General features: G+C 40.9%; 3 protein-coding genes across 4 annotated transcripts in view; 2 read left to right on the top strand and 1 right to left on the bottom strand.

Moving 5' to 3' along the window:
* LOC133542457 (gastrula zinc finger protein XlCGF57.1-like) overlaps positions 1-20,664 on the top strand; it is a 170,172-nt gene that overhangs the window by 77,706 nt on the left and 71,802 nt on the right. The window lies entirely within an intron of this gene.
* LOC133542462 (oocyte zinc finger protein XlCOF22-like) overlaps positions 1-20,664 on the bottom strand; it is a 44,509-nt gene that overhangs the window by 13,997 nt on the left and 9,848 nt on the right. The window lies entirely within an intron of this gene.
* On the top strand, positions 4-18,920 carry LOC133542510 (oocyte zinc finger protein XlCOF6.1-like). Its single transcript, XM_061886713.1, has 2 exons — positions 4-274; positions 16,805-18,920. The coding sequence occupies exon 2, from the start codon at positions 16,855-16,857 to the stop codon at positions 18,175-18,177; it is 1,323 nt and encodes a 440-aa protein (XP_061742697.1). The 5' UTR covers positions 4-274; positions 16,805-16,854; the 3' UTR covers positions 18,178-18,920.

The following is a 20,664-nucleotide window of genomic DNA, read 5'->3' as shown; positions in this document are numbered from 1 at the left end:
TTCAATCACGTCACACAGGAGGAAGAACAACACAAGATGGCGTCTGACGGAGAATACGTTGTTTTGGTTATTATGGTTTCTAGGTCTTAATTACAACGTACATGTGCACATGTGTGTCGTTTAACAGAGTAAACGTCGTTATTAATTGTTTGTATGCGGATACATTAGTCTGAGTGCACTTATACGTGCTAGCCTAGCCTGCTGGTTAGCTTAGCTTGTTAGCTGCTAACAAAGAGAGGCGGAAGTGATCGACACATCAAAGCAGAGATCCAATGTAAGTGTAAAGTGTTTTTATTGTGTGAACATGTCTACATTACTAATGATGTGAGTGTTGCTGAATCAGTGACTAACTGCTGCCGTAGTAGAAATATCTGTGATGTTAGAAAAAAAAAAAACGATAGCAGAGTACAAGGAGGAACATTGTCCAACAAAAGAGGAGAAGGAGCGACAAAATCAACGACTGGACGCTGTTTTCAAGAAACATAAAATTGTGTTACACTTCCATCCTTCCATCCATCTTCTTCTGCTTATCTGAGGTTGGGTCGCGGGGGCAGCAGCCTAAGCAGGGAAGCCCAGCCTTTCCTCTCCCCAGCCGCTTCGTCCAGCTCTTCCCGGGGGGTTCCCGAGGCGTTCCCAGGCCCCCCGGGAGACATAGTCTACCCAACGTGTTCTGCGTCTTCCACGTGGCCTCCTACCGGTTGGACGCGCCCTAAACACCTCCATAGAGAGGCATTTGGGTGGCATCCTGACTAAATGCCCGAACCACCTCACCTGGCTCCTCATTTCAATGTGGAGGAGCTGCGGCTTTACTTTGAGCTCCTCCCGGATGACAGAGCTTCTCACCCGATCTTTAAGGGAGAGCCCTATTTCAGCCACTTTTACCGGTGATCTTGTCCTTTTGATCATAACCCAAAGCTCATGACCATAGGTGAGGATGGTAACGTAGATCGACCGATAAACTGAGAGCTTTGCCTTCCGGCTCAGCTCCTTCTTAACCGCAACGGATCGATACAGCGTCCGCATTACTGCAGACGCCACACCGATCCGCCTGTCGATCTCACAATCCACTCTTCCCTCACTCGTGAACAAGACTCACTTGGGGCAGGGCACTCCACCCTTTTCCGGACGAGAACCTTTGACTCAGGTGCTGATTCTCATCCCAGTCGATTCACACTTGGCTGCGAACCAATCCGGTGAGAACTAAAGATACTGGCCGGTTGAAGCCATCAGGACCACATCATCTGCAAAAAGCAGAGACCTAATCCTGCAGCCACCAAACCAGATCCCCTAAACGCCTTGACTGCGCCTAGAAATTCTGTCCATAAAAGTTATGAACAGAATCGGCGCCTTGGCAGAGTCCAACCCTCACTGGAAAAGTGTCCGACTTACTGCCGGCAATGCGGACCAAGCTCTGACACTGATCATACAGGGAGCGGACCGCCACAATCAGACAGTCCGATACCCCATACTCCCTGAGCACTCCCCACAGGACCTCCCGGGGTACGCGGTCGGATGCCTGATCCAAGTCTACAAAGCACATGTAGACTGGTTGGGCAACCTCCCATGCACCCTCAAGAACCCTGCCGAGAGTATAGACCTGGTCCACAGTTCCATGACCAGGACGCAAACCACACTGTTCCTCCCTAATCCGAGGTTCGACTATCCGGTGTAAACTCCTCTCCAGTACACCTGAATAGACCTTCCCGGGAAGGCTGAGGATGCTTATACATATTGACACAAATATAAAAAAAACACTAAACTTATGACGGATGCTTTTGCAATTGTTTGATTTGATCTTTCACAACACCTAGTGGCCACAATAATTCATTAAGTCAAGCTCATGGTGCAGAACGTTGAATGATGCGGACACGTTTGTTACTGGATATTTTCTATCAGACTTCTGTTTTGGAGACTTTGTGTACGTAGTAAGCAACTATAATTATTTGATATGCTTAAATGTGCTGTTTTAGCTTAGCTGTTGTGTAGCTGCTAGCTCCTGGTGTGTCCAAAGTGCAACATAGCTATGTTTTTAAAACGGGGAGTGTTGAAAATGTGGGATTTGCATGTCGGTCCAGGCAGTGGCAGCTACGCCCTGTTTCGTCATTGGACCTAAGTCTTTGGCTTGGTCGGTGGGACAGACAGCAAGGGAACAATGTGGGACAGCAATGCTCTCCATTTTATACCATTGTACGGGAGCCTATAAAGGACTGTATTTTTACCTTAGGGCGGATGTTCGGATTATTCAGTATTTACGTAAGAATCTAATCTTAAAAGAGAGTGAGAGGAGACGGCTTATACAGTTTAACAATTTACTATACAATAACCAGATAAACATACAATAATCAGACATTAATTACACTCATACAGTCTTCCCCACTCACACGTTACCTCCCCAATAGAACAACCCACATTAAACCAATCACACAACACACACACACAGTCCAACCTGGGCCCCTTGACTGGGCCAGAAGATTGTCTGTTGCGGTCCTGATGAATTGGTGGTGCACTTAGGGGTGGGGGGGTGAGTTGAAACTGCTGGTTACAAAGGGGGCGTTGGAGAGGGGGTCACGTCCCGTTGTGGAGTAGAGATGGGGGGGGGGGATAGCACGGGCGTGCTTCCTTTACCACGCCTCAGGAGGTCCAGTCTGGAGCGAGAGAAGAACCAGCCTCGTCCTGGGTCACCTTTCTGTCGACTAGTCCGTGAGCGCGTGCAATGGACACGCCAACCTCGCGCTGTCCACGTCCCTCGCAGCAACTTAGCAACCGTAACCCATAACTAACTCTCTAAATTGTCCCACACTCGCTCTCCAAATTATACAGTCACCGGGGAGAGGGTCTATATAACGAACTTAAGTCAAACGTGACTAAACCTGCCGTTGGTGAAGTCACGCAAGTCCGAGCTGCTGTTGTTAGCTTACTAAGCGGAGCCTAAATGCCTCTGTTATCAACAACTACAGACCAATTTCAAATCTACCATTCATAAGTAAAATAATTGAGAAAGTTGTCCTCCAACAACTAAATCAATCAATCAATGTTTACTTATATAGCCGTAAATCACTTCTTGGCTTCTACTGGCTGCCACAACAACTTCCAGTCAGGATTTCGACCTCTTCACAGCACAGAGACGGCCCTTCTTAAAGTTCTAAATGACATCCGTCTAAACACAGACTCTGGCAAAACTTCAGTATTAATGTTATTGGACCTCAGTGCTGCATTTGACACTGTCGACCACTCTATACTTTTGGACAGGTTGGAAAACTGGGTGGGGATCTCAGGCACAGTTTTAAGCTGGTTCAAGTCATATCTACAAGATAGAAACTATTTTGTTTCCATTGGTGACTTTGTATCAGAACCAACCATTGTAACATGTGGAGTCCCCCAAGGTTCAATCTTGGGGCCGACTTTATTTAACATCTATATGCTCCCACTAGGACAAATCGTGCAAAATAATAAAATTGACCCTCATTGCTATGCCGATGACACCCAAATCTATGTAGCGCTGTCACCAAATGACTCTCGCCCCATAGATCTTCTGTGCCAGTGCATTGAGCAAGTCAAACACTGGATGTGTCAAAATGTCCTACAACTAAATGAAGATAAAACTGAGATAATTGTTTTTGGTGCTAAAAAAGAAAGGTTTAAAGTAATCTAACACCTTCAATCACTGTCCCTGAAAACCTCAAATAAAGCCAGAAATCTTGGGATTATTTTAGATTCTGGTTTAAATTTCGACAGTCACATCAAATCAGTAACAAAATCGGCCTACTATCACCTCAAAAATGTAACAAGACTTAGAGGGCTCATGTCAGCTCATGACTTAGAAAAACTTGTACATGCCTTTATTACCAGTAGGCTGGACTATTGTAATGGTCTCCTTGCAGGTCTTCCCAAAAAAACTGTCAGGCAGCTACAGCTTGTTCAGAACGCTGCTGCTAGTATAGAATAGTTGTAGTGAAAAACAAATGCTATAAATGAACTCGGGATCATTAAAAAAACCTAGTTTGACCCCTCACAAGTTACTTAAGGCCTAATTAAGCATTTTCAAATTTTCAAAAATCGGTTATTGGTACCCCGACTTTGTGCAGTTTTTTATGAGGTTTCCCCCAGGAGTTGAGTTTCAACTTTTTAGGACATGTTATTAGACACCTTTAGAAACCCATTGGTGAAGAGATTTCTTGGTAACAATTTAGTTCCCAGATTTTCAGATGCTTCCCTCACTATAGAGTTGTAACAAAGACCAAAAAATGTGAGCACATTACACCAATTCTTAAAGGGGAACATTATCACACTTTCAAAAGGGTTAAAAACAATAAAAATCAGTTCCCAGTGGCTTGTTGTATTTTTTGATTTTTTTTTTCAAAATTTTACCGGCCTCGGAATATCCCTAAATAAAGCTTTAAAGTGCCTTATTTTCGCTCTCTGCGAAGACACTGGCCATTTCCCTGTGACGTCACACAGTGCTGCCAATGTAAACAAACAATGGGAATACCACAGCAAGATATAGTAACATTAGCTCAGATTCAAACTCGGATTTCAGCGACTTAAGCGATTCAACAGATTACGCATGTATTGAAACAGATGGTTGGAGTATGAAAATATTGAAGAAGAAACTGAAGCTATTGAGCGAATAGCTATTGATGCTATTCATAGCCATAGCATGGCCGAATAGCTGCGTTGGCATCGCCAGTGAAATGTGCGGACCAAACGATCAGGACTTTCGCATCTTTTGACACTGGAGAAACTTAAATCCGTCGATTGGTAAGTGTTTTTTTTCACATTAAATGTGGATGGAAGGAAACGTAATATAGTTGCAAATGCATCTGCAGGTTATCCATACATCTCTGTGTCATGTCTGCTTTAGCACCGCCGGTAAAATGTGCAGACACTCTGGCAAATTCAATGGGGGTCTGGTGGCAGATTTCTTGCCACTTTCGCATCTTCGGGCCAGTGGTGCAACTTGAATCCCTCCCTGTTAGTGTTGTTACACCCTCCGACAACACACCGACGAGGCATGATGTCTCCAAGGTTCCAAAAAATGGTCGAAAAAACGGAAAATAACAGAGCTGAGACCCGGTGTTTGTAATGTGAAAATGAAAATGGCGGGTGTGTTACCTCGGCGACGTCACATTCTGACGTCATCGCCTCCAGAGCGATAAACAGAAAGGCGTTTAATTCGCCAAAATTCACCCATTTAGAGTTCGGAAATCGGTTAAAAAAATAGATGGTCTTTTTTCTGCACCATCAAGGTATATATTGACGCTTACATAGGTTTGGTGATAATGTTCCCCTTTAAACAAAATAAACACATTACAATTTATTCTGTAGGATTTTGCAACGCAACTCTATGAGTGACAAGTGACACAGTTCAATTATCGTCTGTCGAGACACTTTACGGACAGGAATTCCATCAATCACTTTATTGAGCAAAACTGTTTGTAACCACACCAAAAACATGAGTAAAAAAAACTTTTATCCATTAAAACTGGTAATTTTCTGCCATACAAACCAGGCTTAAAGGGGAACATTATCACCAGACCTATGTAAGCGTCAATATATACCTTGATGTTGCAGAAAAAAGACCATCTATTTTTTTAACCGATTTCCGAACTCTTAAAGAGTGAATTTGGCGATTTGAACGGCTTACAATTGATAGCATTTCAGAGCGATGACTTTTTGACCCGTGACGTCGCAATCTCATTACACGCGCCAAGTCAAATCAGCTCTGTTATTTTCCGCTTTTTCGACTGTTTTCCCGTACCTTGGAGACATCATGCCTCGTCGGTGTGTTGTCGGAGGGTGTAACAACACCAACAGGGAGGGATTCAAGTTGCACCACTGGCAAAAAGATGCGAAAGTGGCAAGAAATTGGACGAAATTTGTTCAAAATACGAGGGTGTGGGGAAAGCAGACGAAATGGTCCCTCGTTTGTTCCGCACACTTTACCGACGACAGCTATGCTATGACAGAAATTGCAAAAATGTGTGGATATCCTGCGACACTCAAAGCAGATGCATTTCCAACGATAAAGTAAAAAAAATCTGCTATATTGGAAAATAGACCACCACTGAATTTGCCGGAGTGCGAGTTATTCAGGGACGACAGACCTCGGAAGCACAGCAAGCACTTTTTTTTTCAATCATTCGAGTACATTCGGGTAGTCTTGTGTAATGCAGTATTTTGTGTCTAACGTGATAAGAGACTATGGAAAATAAAGTCAACCCGATAATCGTACATTGCGGATATCACCCAGAGCCCAGTTTTCAACACCAGATCATCCCACAAAAATGCGCAGAAAACCGAAGCAAACAAATTACAAAGAATGTAAACCTAGTTCATAGTTGTTAGTTTGTTTCCTTTAATGCCAAACAAACCCATACCAATCGTTGGTTAGAAGGCAATGGCTGAATTCGTCCTCGCTTCCTCCCGTATCGCTGTCTTTCGTGTCGTTTTTGTCGTTTTCGCTTGTATACGGTTCAAAGCGATATGGCTTAATAGCTTCAGTTTCTTCTTCAATTTCGTTTTCGCTAACTGCCGCGACAATCTAACTATTCATTTCAATACATGCGTAATCTGTTGATTCGCTTACGCCTACTATCGCTATACCTTTCAGTGTTATCCGCCATGTTTGTTTCTGGTGGTTTCACGCTGTGAAGTCACAGGATAATTAAAGGGGAACATTATCACCAAACCTATGCAAGCGTCAATATATACCTTGATGTTGCAGAAAAAAGACCATGTATTTTTTTAACCGATTTCCGAACTCTAAATGGGTGAATTTTGGCAAATTAAACGCCTTTCTGTTTATCGCTCTTTTAGCGATGACATCAGAACGTGACGTCACCGAGGTAACACACCCACCATTTTCATTTTCACATCACAAACACCGGGTCTCAGCTCTGGTATTTTCCATTTTTTCAACTATTTTTTGGAACCTTGCAGACATCATGCCTCGACGGTGTGTTGTCGGAGGGTGTAACAACACTAACAGGGAGGGATTCAAGTTGCACCACTGGCAAGAAATCTGCCGCCAGACCCCCATTGAATTTCCCAGAGTGTCTGCACATTTTACCGGCGATGCTAAGACAGACATGGCACAGAGATGTATGGATAACCTGCAGATGCATTTGCAACGATTAAGTCAACGAAATCACAACGATGAGTTTTGTTGATGTTGTTGACTTATGTGCTAATTAGAAATATTTGGTTGCAGCATGACTGCCAGCTAATCGATGCTAAAATGCTACGCTAATCGATGCTAACATGCTATTTACGCTAGCTGTACGTACATTTGAAACTAGATACCCACATTTAATGCGAAACAAACACTTACCAATCGACAGATTTAAGTTGCTCCAATGTCACACGATGCGAAAGTCCTGATCGTTTGGTCCGCACATTTTACCGGCGATGCTAATAAGGCAGCCATGCTATGGGCCACTTCATTAGGTACACCCATGCTATGGCCGAATAGCGTCAATAGCTATTCGCTCAATAGCTTCAATTTCTTCCTCAATTTCGTTTTCGCTATCTGCCTCCATACTCCGACCATCTGTTTCAATACATGCGTAATCTGTTGAATCGCTTAAGCCGCTGAAATCCGTGTCTGAATCCGAGCTAATGTCGCTATATCTTGCTGTGGTAACCGCCATGTTGTTTGTATTGGCAGCACTGTATGACGTCACAGGGAAATGGATAGTGGTTTCGAAGATAGCGAAAATAAGGCACTTTAAAGGGGAACATTATCACAATTTCAAAAGGGGTAAAAACAATAAAAATCAGTTCCCAGTGGCTTGTTGTATTTTTTGAAGTTTTTTTCAAAATTTTACCAGTCTCGGAATATCCCTAAGTAAAGCTTTAAAGTGCCTTATTTTCGCTCTCTGCGAAGACACTGGCCATTTCCCTGTGACGTCACACAGTGCTGCCAATGTAAACAAACAATGGGAATACCACAGCAAGATATAGCGACATTAGCTCGGATTCAAACTCGGATTTCAGCGACTTAAGCGATTCAACAGATTACGCATGTATTGAAACAGATGGTTGGAGTATGAAAGTATTGAAGAAGAAACTGAAGCTATTGAGCGAATAGCTATTGACGCTATTCATAGCCATAGCATGGCCAAATAGCTGCGTTAGCATCGCCAGTAAAATGTGCGGACCAAACGATCAGGACTTTCGGATCTTTTGACACTGGAGCAACTTAAATCCGTCGATTGGTAAGTGTTTTTTTCGCATTAAATGTGGGTGGAAGGAAACGTAATATAGTTGCAAATGCATCTGCAGGTTATCCATACATCTCTGTGCCATGTCTGCTTTAGCACCGCCGGTAATTAGCATGTTAGCATCGATTAGCGTAGCATGTTAGCATCGATTAGCTGGCAGTCAACATCAACAAAACTCACCTTTGTGATTTCGTTGACTATCGTTGCAAATGCATTTGCAGGTTATCCATACATCTCTGTGCCATGTCTGCTTTAGCACCGCCGGTAAATAGCATGTTAGCATCGATTAGCATAGCATGTTAGCATCGATTAGCTAGCAGTTACACCGGGACCAAATATATATCTGATTAGCACATAAGTCAACATCAACAAACTCACCTTTGTGATTTAGTTGACTTTATCGTTGCAAATGCATCTGCAGGTTATCCATACATCTCTGTGCCATGTCTGTCTTAGCATCGCTGGTCAAATGTGGAGACACTCTGGCACATTCAATGGGGGTCTGGCGGCAGACACTTTGGCATCTTCGGGCCAGTGGTGCAACTTGAATCCCTCCCTGTTAGTGTTGTTACACCTTCCGACAACACACCGACGAGGCATGATGTCTCCAAGGTTCCAAAAAATAGTCGAAAAAACGGAAAACAACAGAGCTGAGACCCAATGTTTACAATGTGTTGAAAATGAAAATGGCGGCTGTGTTACCTCGGTGACGTCACGTTCTGACGTCATCGCCAAAAGAGCGATAAACAGAAAGGCGTTTAATTCGCCAAAATTCACCCATTTAGAGTTTGGAAATCGGTTAAAAAATATATATGGTCTTTTTTCTGCAACATCAAGGTATATATTGACGCTTACATAGGTCTGCTGATAATGTTCCCCTTTAAAGCTTTTTTTAGGGATATTCCGGGACTGGTAAAATTTTGAAAAAAACTTCAAAACATAAAACAAGCCACTGGGAACTGATTTTTATTGTTTTTAACCCTTTTGAAATTGTGATAATGTTCCCCTTTAACTGGTTGATATACTGATGGTGAAAATCAGGCACTTTGAAGTCGTTTTTCGGGATATCGCGTGATGGGTAAAATTTTGAGAAAAACTTGGAAAAATAAAATATGCCACTGGGAACTGATTTTTATTGGTTTTAACCCTTCAGAAATTGTGATAATGTTCCCCTTTACACCAACTTTGTCATCCGTCGTTTCAACAGAAGCCGCTCGCTCTCTCACCAACACAAGCACTCATGGCACTTAGCCAGTGTTGCGTTTATGGCCAGACAAAAAGTCGGATAACCCCAGCGCCACACAATGTGGGAATGCCAGGTTGTAACACTCTGACTCCTCAATCAGATGTGTCCTTATTTTACTCCCATTTATTAAGAATGTTAATCTAAGGATATTATTCATGAAATATTGTCACTAGATTTCATAAATGCTAATAAAAAGATGTATTTTACAGACCGAAAGTTACAGGAACTAAAGGTAATCTCTGAAAGGGGTAACATTTCTTTTAAAGGCAGGACCAGCAGCCAGACATACAATACTAGCACATAGTTCATGAAAAACATGTTTTTTTGTTATTGTCATTGTAAGAGGGCAAGATCACTTATATCAGAAAATTATTTTAATAAAACTTTGAAATTGTTATGATGTCATGTTTGGGACTGGTGTGACACTGGTGTGCACGTCTAATGTTGCTCACATGTGCTCCACTGAATGTTCAGGGAGTTTGTGCGTTTGCTAACACACATGAAAAATTAGAGGGAACATTGGTCCTTAGCGTTAGCACTTATAATAACAATATTAAAGATGGCGGCGCCCGGACGGGCTGCGACACTGCGGTGCTCTTGCTAAAGATGGAACATTTGGCGGAAATGCCGGACAGTTCTGCATACTTCATGGCTGGCTCGCATCGTGGTCACTCCGTGATCACGTACGACCGCCAGACACTTCTGGATATGGACATATTGGGCCGTTTTGGACTGATAGACGCGGGCGTGCTAAACATGCTAACTAGCATGGGGATACATCGGCGGCTACATCCAGCGGCCTGTGAAGCAGGGGAGTCTAGTAGCAGCGGGGGCCGTCTACGGAGCAGACGCCAGCGGTGTGATCGGAAACGCGGATGTCGAGCGGGGCTAAAAACAAAGCAGAAGGCTAATCCCCACAGTACACCACTTCCCTCCACCCTGAAGACGGATTTAGATGGAAAGTGCGAGACTACTGGTCTGGGTAAGGAGTCTGTTAAATTAGAACAAGTTTTTTCTGCTTTGAGTGTTTCAGAGTTGGACATGTGTTTTACTGAGGTGGCTAACTATGATGCGTGCAGTTTATCAAAGCAACAAACAAACAATCGGAAAATCCCCGTTACTGAGGAGGCTAACTATGATGCGTGCAGTTTATCAAAGCAACAAACAAACAATCGGAACATCCCCGTTACTGAGGTGGCTAACCATGATGCGTGCAGTTTATCAAAGCAACAATCAAACAATCGGAACATTCCCGTCGTATCAATTCCTAGATATGGTCGTAATTATACTGAATGCACTGGGCATAATAAACACAACATTATTAATATTGCTACTACGGATAATTTGATCAAAAATTCCCTAAAACAGCCCACTACCTATAATGTAGGTTTTTTAAACATAAGATCATTGTCTCCCAAAACGTTGTTAGTTAATGATATTATCAGAGACAACAATCTTAACGTCATCGGTCTCAGCGAAACCTGGCTTAAACCAAACGACTTTTTTGCGCTAAATGAGGCATGTCCTCCTAACTTTACACATGCGCATATTGCCCGTCCGCTTAAAAGGGGTGGAGGGGTCGCACTAATATACAACGAAAACTTTAACCTTAGTCCTAACATAAATAATAAATATAAATCGTTTGAGGTGCTTACTATGAGGTCTGTCACACCGCTGCCTCTACACCTGGCTGTTATCTACCGCCCCCCAGGGCCCTGTTCGGACTTCATCAATGAATTCTCAGAGTTCGTTGCTGATCTAGTGACACACGCCGATAATATAATCATAATGGGGGACTTTAATATCCACATGAATACCCCATCGGACCCACCGTGCGTAGCGCTCCAGAGTATAATTGATAGCTGTGGTCTCACACAAATAATAAATGAACCCACGCATCGCAACGGTAATACGATAGACCTAGTGCTTGTCAAGGGGATCACCGCTTCCAAAGTTACGATACTCCCGTATACTAAAGTATTGTCCGATCATTACCTTATAAAATTCGAGGTTCAGACGCATGTTCGTCAAACTAATAATAAAAATAACTGCTATAGCAGCCGCAACATTAATACGGCCACAACGACAACTCTTGCTGACCTACTGCCCTCGGTAATGGCACCATTCCCAAAGTATGTGGGCTCTATTGATAACCTCACTAACAATTTTAACGACGCCCTGCGCGAAACCATTGATAACATAGCACCGCTAAAGTTAAAAAAGGCTCCAAAAAAGCGCACCCCGTGGTTTACAGAAGAAACTAGAGCTCAGAAATTATTATGCAGAAAGCTGGAACGCAAATGGCGCACGACTAAACTTGAGGTGCACCATCAAGCATTTAGTGATGGTTTAATAACTTATAAACGCATGCTTACCTTAGCTAAAGCTAATTATTACTCAAATCTCATCCACCGTAATAAAAACGATCCTAAATTTTTGTTTAGTACGGTAGCATCGCTAACCCAACAAGGGACTCCTTCCAGTAGCTCCACCCACTCAGCTGATGACTTTATGCAATTCTTTAGTAAGAAAATTGAAGTCATTAGAAAGGAGATTAAAGACAATGCGTCCCAGCTACAACGGGGTTCTATTAACACTGACACGATTGTATATACGGCGGATACTGCCCTCCAAAATAGTTTCTCTCGTTTTGAGGAAATAACATTAGAGGAATTGTTACAACGTGTAAATGGAATAAAACAAACAACATGTTTACTTGACCCTCTTCCTGGGAAACTGATCAAGGAGCTCTTTGTATTATTAGGTCCATCAGTGCTAAATATTATAAACTTATCACTTTCCTCGGGCACTGTTCCCCTAGCATTCAAAAAAGCGGTTATTCATCCTCTCCTTAAAAGACCTAACCTCGATCCTGACCTCATGGTAAACTACCGACCGGTGTCTCACCTTCCCTTCATTTCAAAAATCCTCGAAAAAATTGTTGCGGAGCAGTTAAATGAACACTTAGCGTCTAACAATCTATGTGAAACCTTTCAATCCGGTTTCAGGGCAAATCACTCGACGGAGACAGCCCTCGCAAAAATGACTAATGATCTATTGCTAACGATGGATTCTGATGCGTCATCTATGTTGCTGCTCCTCGATCTTAGCGCTGCTTTCGATACCGTCGATCATAATATTTTATTAGAACGTATCAAAACACGAATCGGTATGTCAGACTTAGCCCTGTCTTGGTTTAACTCTTATCTTACTGATAGGATGCAGTGTGTCTCCCATAACAATGTGACCTCGGACTACGTTAAGGTAACGTGTGGAGTTCCCCAGGGTTCGGTCCTTGGCCCTGCACTCTTCAGCATCTACATGCTGCCGCTAGGTGACATCATACGCAAATACGGTGTTAGCTTTCACTGTTATGCTGATGACACCCAACTCTACATGCCCCTAAAGCTGACCAACACGCCGGATTGTAGTCAGCTGGAGGCGTGTCTTAATGAAATTAAACAATGGATGTCCGCTAACTTTTTGCAACTCAACGCCAAAAAAACGGAAATGCTGATTATTGGTCCTGCTAGACACCGAACTCTATTTAATAATACAACTCTAACATTTGACAACCAAACAATTAAACAAGGCGACACGGTAAAGAATCTGGGTATTATCTTCGACCCAACTCTCTCCTTTGAGGCACACATTAAAAGCGTTACTAAAACGGCCTTCTTTCATCTCCGTAATATCGCTAAAATTCGCTCCATTCTGTCCACTAAAGACGCTGAGATCATTATCCATGCGTTTGTTACGTCTCGCCTCGACTACTGTAACGTATTATTTTCGGGTCTCCCCATGTCTAGCATTAAAAGATTACAGCTGGTACAAAATGCGGCTGCTAGACTTTTGACAAGAACAAGAAAGTTTGATCACATTACGCCTGTACTGGCTCACCTGCACTGGCTTCCTGTGCACTTAAGATGTGACTTTAAGGTTTTACTACTTACGTATAAAATACTACACGGTCTAGCTCCATCCTATCTTGCCGATTGTATTGTACCATATGTCCCGGCAAGAAATCTGCGTTCAAAGGACTCCGGCTTATTAGTGATTCCCAAAGCCCAAAAAAAGTCTGCGGGCTATAGAGCGTTTTCCGTTCGGGCTCCAGTACTCTGGAATGCCCTCCCGGTAACAGTTCGAGATGCCACCTCAGTAGAAGCATTTAAGTCTCACCTTAAAACTCATTTGTATACTGTAGCCTTTAAATAGACTCCCTTTTTAGACCAGTTGATCTGCTGTTTCTTTTCTTTTTCTTCTATGTCCCACTCTCCCTTGTGGAAGGGGTCCGGTCCGATCCGGTGGCCATATACTGCTTGCCTGTGTATCGGCTGGGGACATCTCTGCGCTGCTGATCCGCCTCCGCTTGGGATGGTTTCCTGGTGGCTCCGCTGTGAACGGGACTCTCTCTGCTGAGTTGGACCCGCTTTGGACTGGACTCTTGCGACTGTGTTGGATCCATTGTGGATTGAACTTTCACAGTATCATGTTAGACCCGCTCGACATCCATTGCTTTCCTCCTCTCTAAGGTTCTCATAGTCATTATTGTCACCGACGTCCCACTGGGTGTGAGTTTTCCTTGCCCTTATGTGGGCCTACCGAGGATGTCGTGGTGGTTTGTGCAGCCCTTTGAGACACTAGTGATTTAGGGCTATATAAGTAAACATTGATTGATTGATTGAATATCGCTAATACTTGGTTAATATTCAGGTCACAAAATGTAAATGGAGTATTGTTGGCAGTTTTTGGATGTTTTTTTGGAGGACTTTGTGGGTCTAATAGAGGAGCTCCCATTGACTCCAATATTAGCTGATTTGTGCTCACGTTTATTTACTAATTAAGATTCATAAGAGTTTAAAACATATGTCTTACATAAGGATTGTGAATGATAGGCGACATTTTAAAAAAGTGCAGTTTCCTTTGAATTTGTCAGATAAGTAAACAGTCCATCAAATTAAAGATGAAAAACAATTGAGGTTGTTTATAGATATTATCCACTATGAAGTTACAGTAAAACTAAGCACACAAGGGAAAGTACATTCATATACACATGAAGTACACATATGTGTAAGAATCATGTTAACCACCAAAATATTGTCTCCTTCTCCTAAAGCCAATATCGAGTATCCTTTGGTGAGCTGACCGTATCGTCACACCCTTAGTTAAAAGCACACCATCCCCATGACATGACACTTCCACGTGATGTAGAACAGGAGTACAACATTTTAAACATACACACACATCTGAAGAATATAAAACAATTAATATATTTGGTGGGCCAAACAAAATGACTCGGCGAACCAATGTTTGGTATGGGCGATATGACCTCAAATCTATATCCCAATAACAATATATTGTCACGATTAACAGTGGGGCAAAAAAGTATTTAGTCAGCCACCGATTGTGCAAGTTCTCCCACTTAAAATGATGACAGAGGTCTGTAATTTTCATCATGGGTACACTTCAACTGTGAAAGACAGAATGTGAAAAAAACATCCAGGAATTCACATTGTAGGAAGATTTTTTTTGTAAATTATGGTGGAAAATAAGTGTTTGGTCAACCATTCAGAGCTCTCACTGATGGAAGGAGCTTTTGGCTCAAAATCTCACGATACATGGCCCCATTCATTCTTTCCTTAACACGGATCAATCGTCCTGTCCCCTTAGCAGAAAAACAGCCCCAAAGCATGATGTTTCCACCCCCATGCTTCACAGTAGGTATGGTGTTCTTGGGATGCAACTCAGTATTCTTCTTCCTCCAAACACGACGAGTTGAGTTTATACTAAAAAGTTCTATTTTGGTTCCATCTGACCACATGACATTCTTCCAATCCTCTGCTGTATCATCCATGTGCTCTCTGGCAAACTTCAGACGGGCCTGGACATGCACTGGCTTAAGCAGGGGGACACGTCTGGCACTGGAGGATTTGATTCCCTGTCGGCGCAGTGTGTTACTGATGGTAACATTTGTTACTTTGGTCCCAGCTCTCTGCAGGTCATTCACCAGGTCCCCCCGTGTGGGTCTGGGATTTTTGCTCACTGTTTTCATGATCATTTTGACCCTACGGGATGAGATCTTGCGTGGAGCCCCAGATCGAGGGAGATTATCAATGGTCTTGTATGTCTTCCATTTTCTGATAATTGCTCCCACAGTGGATTTTTTTTCACACCAAGCTGCTTGCCTATTGTAGATCCACTCTTCCCCAGCTGGTGCAGGTCTACAATTATTTTCTTGGTGTCTTTTGACAGCTCTTTGGTCTTGGCCATAGTGGAGTTTGGAGTCTGACTGTTTGAGGCTGTGGACAGGTGTCTTTTATACAGATAACGAGTTCAAACAGGTTCCATTAATACAGGTAACGAGTGGAGGACAGAAGAGCTTCTTAAAGAAGAAGTTACAGGTCTGTGAGAGCCAGAGATCTTCCTTGTTTGAAGTGACCAAATACTTATTTTCCACCGTAATTTACAAATAAATTCTTTAAAATTCCTACAATGTGAATTCCTAAATTTTTTTTTCACATTCTGTCTCTCACAGTTGAAGTGTACCTATGATGACAATTACAGACCTCTGTCATCATTTTAAGTGGGACAACTTGCACAATCGGTGGTTGACTAAATACTTTTTTGCCCCACTGTATTTATATATTTGGTATAGGATTGATAATAGAATAATTTCAAAACTGTTTACAAAAGCTCCTAATTTGGCAGCTGACATATGCAGTGTTGGTACTTTTAATTTAACATATTGTGCCATTTCTGATTGTATTATTTTGTCGAAACAATTATGATTAATATATGATATATATCACGATATATCATTTGGTATATGATTGATAATAGAAGAATTTCAAAACTGTTTACAAAAGCTCCTAATTTGGCAGCTGACATATGCAGTAACATATTCTAATCATTTCTTATTTTATTATTTTGTCGAAACAATTATTATTACTGCACTTGTTTATTTACTGTTAATATCTGGTTACTTTATTTGAGAAAATAATACTGGAAATGATGTAATATTTGACTGCATATTTCAGCAACTAAATTAGGAGCCTGTGTAGTCTGTTTTAAAATGGTTCTAGCTGTAATTCTATATGAAATAATATATCGCAAAATCCCTTTTAAACCATATCGTCCATCCATAGTACAAAGTCCTGTCGTCCTGTTTTTTTAAATTGTCCTGTGAATAATGTAAAGAGCAGCGTGTGTGTACGTCACTGAAATTTCAAGACAGTTCATACGATAACTTTTTTTTCCTAAGTGCATGTTAAAGTACTGAATGCATTGTGTGACTGAGCAGAGATGGATGTTTCTCAAACTTGTGTTTGTCTTGCAGACGTCTGTGAAGAACATCTTCACCCTGAGCAACAGAAGTGGAGCTTCAGGATGTGGACGGAGGAGCCACAGCCCTCCCACATTAAGAAGGAAGAGGGACACCCACGTATCCCCCATTTTAAAAAGGAAGAGGAGGACACACTGACACCCCTTTTTAAAGAAAAATCGGTGGATCCACTGACCCCTCACAGTCAAGAGGAAGAGGTGGATCCACTGACCCCTCACATTAAAGAGGAAGAGGAGGAACACAGCATCAGTCAAGAATGGTTGGAGATGTTCCATGTGATTGTGAAGAGTGAAGATGATGAGGTCAAAGGTGAGAGTGAGGAGAGGGGAGGGGGGGAGCCTCCAAGCAGCAGCTCAACTCAACACATGACAACAGAAGCTGATGGAGACCACTGTGGAGGATCACAAGCAGACAAGCTCTTAGCTCCACTATCAGATAGTGAGGACACAACGTCACACTCTCCTGACACTGATGATGAAGACTCTAAAGATGATAAGACATGTCACACTGACAACACACACTTTACATGTTCTCTCTGCGACAAAACTTTTAAATCTCCTAGTAAATTGAAAAGACACATGAGAACACACACTGCAGAAAAACCCTTTTCATGCTCAGAATATGGTACAGATTTTAGACTTAAACAAATGATGAAAGACCACATGAGAATGCACACTGGAGAAAAACCTTTTTCATGTTTAATCTGTGGTAAAAAATTTACTCTTAGGCAAAATTTGAAAACACACATGACAATACACACTGGAGAAAAACCTTTTTCATGTTCAATCTGCGGTAAAGGTTTGACTCATAGACAACATTTGAAAGTACACATGAGAGTACACACTGGAGAAAAACCTTTTTCCTGCTCAGAATGTGGTAAAAGTTTTGTATTGAATGAACATTTAAAAGTACACATGAGAACACACACTGGAGAAAGACCTTTTACCTGCTCGGAATGTGGTAAAAGTTTTGCAATAAATCAAACGTTAAAAGCACACATGAGAATACACACTGGAGAAAAACCCTTTTCCTGCTTAGAATGTGGCAAAAGTTTTGTAATAAATGAAAGTTTAAAAGTACACATGAGAACACACACTGGTGATAAACCTTTTACATGTTCAGTGTGTGGTAAAGGTTGTATAGAAAGCCGACAATTAAAATTACACATGATAAAGCACTCTGGTGAAAAACCATACTCTTGTTCAAGCTGCAACAAAAGCTTTCTTCATCGACAATCGTGTACAGTACACATGAGAACACACACAGGTGAGAAAATGTTGAGTTGCAGTGTGTGTGGTGAAAGATTCTCTTCTAAGTACCAGTGTAAGAAACACAAGTGTGCTGGTGAGAACAGCAGCAGCAAATGAAGATGCAGGATTTGAAATAAACTGTCAAAACTTGAACTTTGACTTTCTAACAACATCAGCACATATAACATGTGTGACATCATTGTTGTGTGTGTAACACAATCTTGTTAATATGATTCTAACATTTATAGATTAGACACTTCAGATTAGTGCTTTTATTTCAGTCAAGTACATGAGTTAATATACACATTTGTGTACTTTAAAATGAACACAACAATTTGACTGAAAAGGTGAGAATAAACAATACATAAAATATGTTACATACAATAAACATTTTAGGTGTAGATATTTATAATTCACTTTTATACTTATTCATAAGTGTTTTGTATATGTTTTTTCGAACAATGAAGTGTTACATATTTTGTTTTCTCATTGTAGATGATTCCGTGGATGAACTCCTTTATATGATGTACATATTTGTTTTACATGCGTTCATATCTTTGCTTTTGAGTACACATAAATCCCTCTTAGTTCATATTTACTGGTTCACATCTGAAACATCTTCTGGACCACTTCTGGAAGCATATTATTATTTACTTTATACATCATTTGAACAGTTGTCTTTTATACAAGATCATTTACTTTTATAATGTGTGACTTTATGAATCATTTGTTGGGTCGCTATAATTCATTCTTTTAATTACATTTATTACTCTCTTGTGTAATATGAATATTGTTGTGTGATTGTTTTATATGTATGTCCCCAGACCTTTATGCAATAAACAATGTATGCTTCAACTAAAGTTGGGTACAATAATTGTAGTTAATATTTGTACGTATGTATTTTATTCTATTTAGTATTGCACTCCATTTTTTTTATGTTTCTTAATAACATTTACTGTAGTGTCCAGCTTACTTCATCATCTATATTAACTCCTAAAAATGTGATTACCTTTATTCCTTTCATTTCAATATTATCCCTCATTATTTGTATTTTACATTTTTACAATCTCCAAATATGATATATTTAGTTTTATTGAAGTTTAGTGACAGTTTATTGATGTGCAGCCAACATTTTTATGGTCAAGTTCTCTCTGGATAAAATAAGATGAGAGTTAAATCAAGCGGTAATGAAGGTGAAGAATGGAAGATTATTATATACATAATTATATATAATTACACTCAGTAGTGACAATTAAAGACACTTTCATCCTGTTCATTTGAGCAAAGAAATAGTAAAGTTTAATATTCCAAACAATAGAAGAATATTAATATCAGCAGTCAATATTCCAACATTGTGAAGCTGAGCTATGGTTAAAAAAAAAACATTCAGCTTTAAAGGCTTTATGAGAGTGATGTAATTATCAGAATCAGAAATACTTTATTAATCCCCGAGGGGAAATTAAAATGTTCAGCACTGTTATAAACCTGTGAATATTCAATGTAATAAAGTATGATATTAATACCATAATAAAGTGGTACGTTTGGGGATGTGTAATATTGTTTGTATGAACATCCTGAATGTTTTTATGGTAGAACAGTTTTAATTAGTAGAGAGTGAAAAACAAATGAGGCAGTAATGATAATAATGGTTTGTTTTAGATTAGATGAGATTAGATAGTACTTTATTCATCAAAGCCTGTTTATGAATAATTAAAGATAATTAAAATACCAAAATGGAGCTTACATCCTCAGTGAGCTGAACTCCAGCAGTAAAGATGAGATAAACAATGTGGAAAGGTCAGAAGTCAAATGTTTCTTCAGGTAATACATGAAGCCTCTGCTGCCACCCAGCGGCCGTTGGAAAGAATGCATGCATTTTGTTTTCCATCCATCCATTTTCTACCGCTTATTCCCTTTCGGGGTTTTGATGTCCTTAAAGCTGCTTTTTACTTTCTGTCCTGTTTTTGTCCAAGTCTGTAGTGTGGGACATAGGACAGAAGGAGGACATTTTGTTAATAGCCTGTGGAAGGCAGCAATACACCTAAGATGTTCTACTAGTCTGCTGGAAATAGAAAGAAGAAGAAGAAGGAGGAGGAAAAAACAAGATGGCGTTTGAAAGAGAAAGTCTAAACGTGGGCATTATAGTTCTGTATTTTTAATCAGTGCATACATGTGCACATATATGTCCTTTAATAGAGTAAACAACAATAATTGTTTGTATCTGAATACACTTCATATTTATTTATTACCACCATTCTTAAATATGTTGTATGTAAGAATGTGGGTGTTGTTGATAAGATGATGCAGGTGTTCGGTCAAATTTACCTATCTGTAAAAATGTGCCACTTATTCTAGTCTATTTGTAAAATAAATGGTTTTCCTATATTATAGTCTCCTCACTTTATCCAGACAGTCATTAGGACAAAAGACCCTGGGAGGAATTTGCCCTTTAAAAGGGAAACCTATTCACTGTGGCAGGACAGTATCAAGATGAATTGATCACATTTGTATAATCGGCTATGAGGCATTTTATTCTCATTGTCCAGCCCTTACCTTTGGGCTGATACTGAGGGCGACTGTGTTGACCAGTTTGACGCCTGCAAA

Source organism: Nerophis ophidion, linkage group LG24 (assembly GCF_033978795.1).
Source record: "Nerophis ophidion isolate RoL-2023_Sa linkage group LG24, RoL_Noph_v1.0, whole genome shotgun sequence".
NCBI lineage: Eukaryota > Metazoa > Chordata > Actinopteri > Syngnathiformes > Syngnathidae > Nerophis > Nerophis ophidion.
This window is presented reverse-complemented; position numbering and strand designations above follow the sequence as displayed.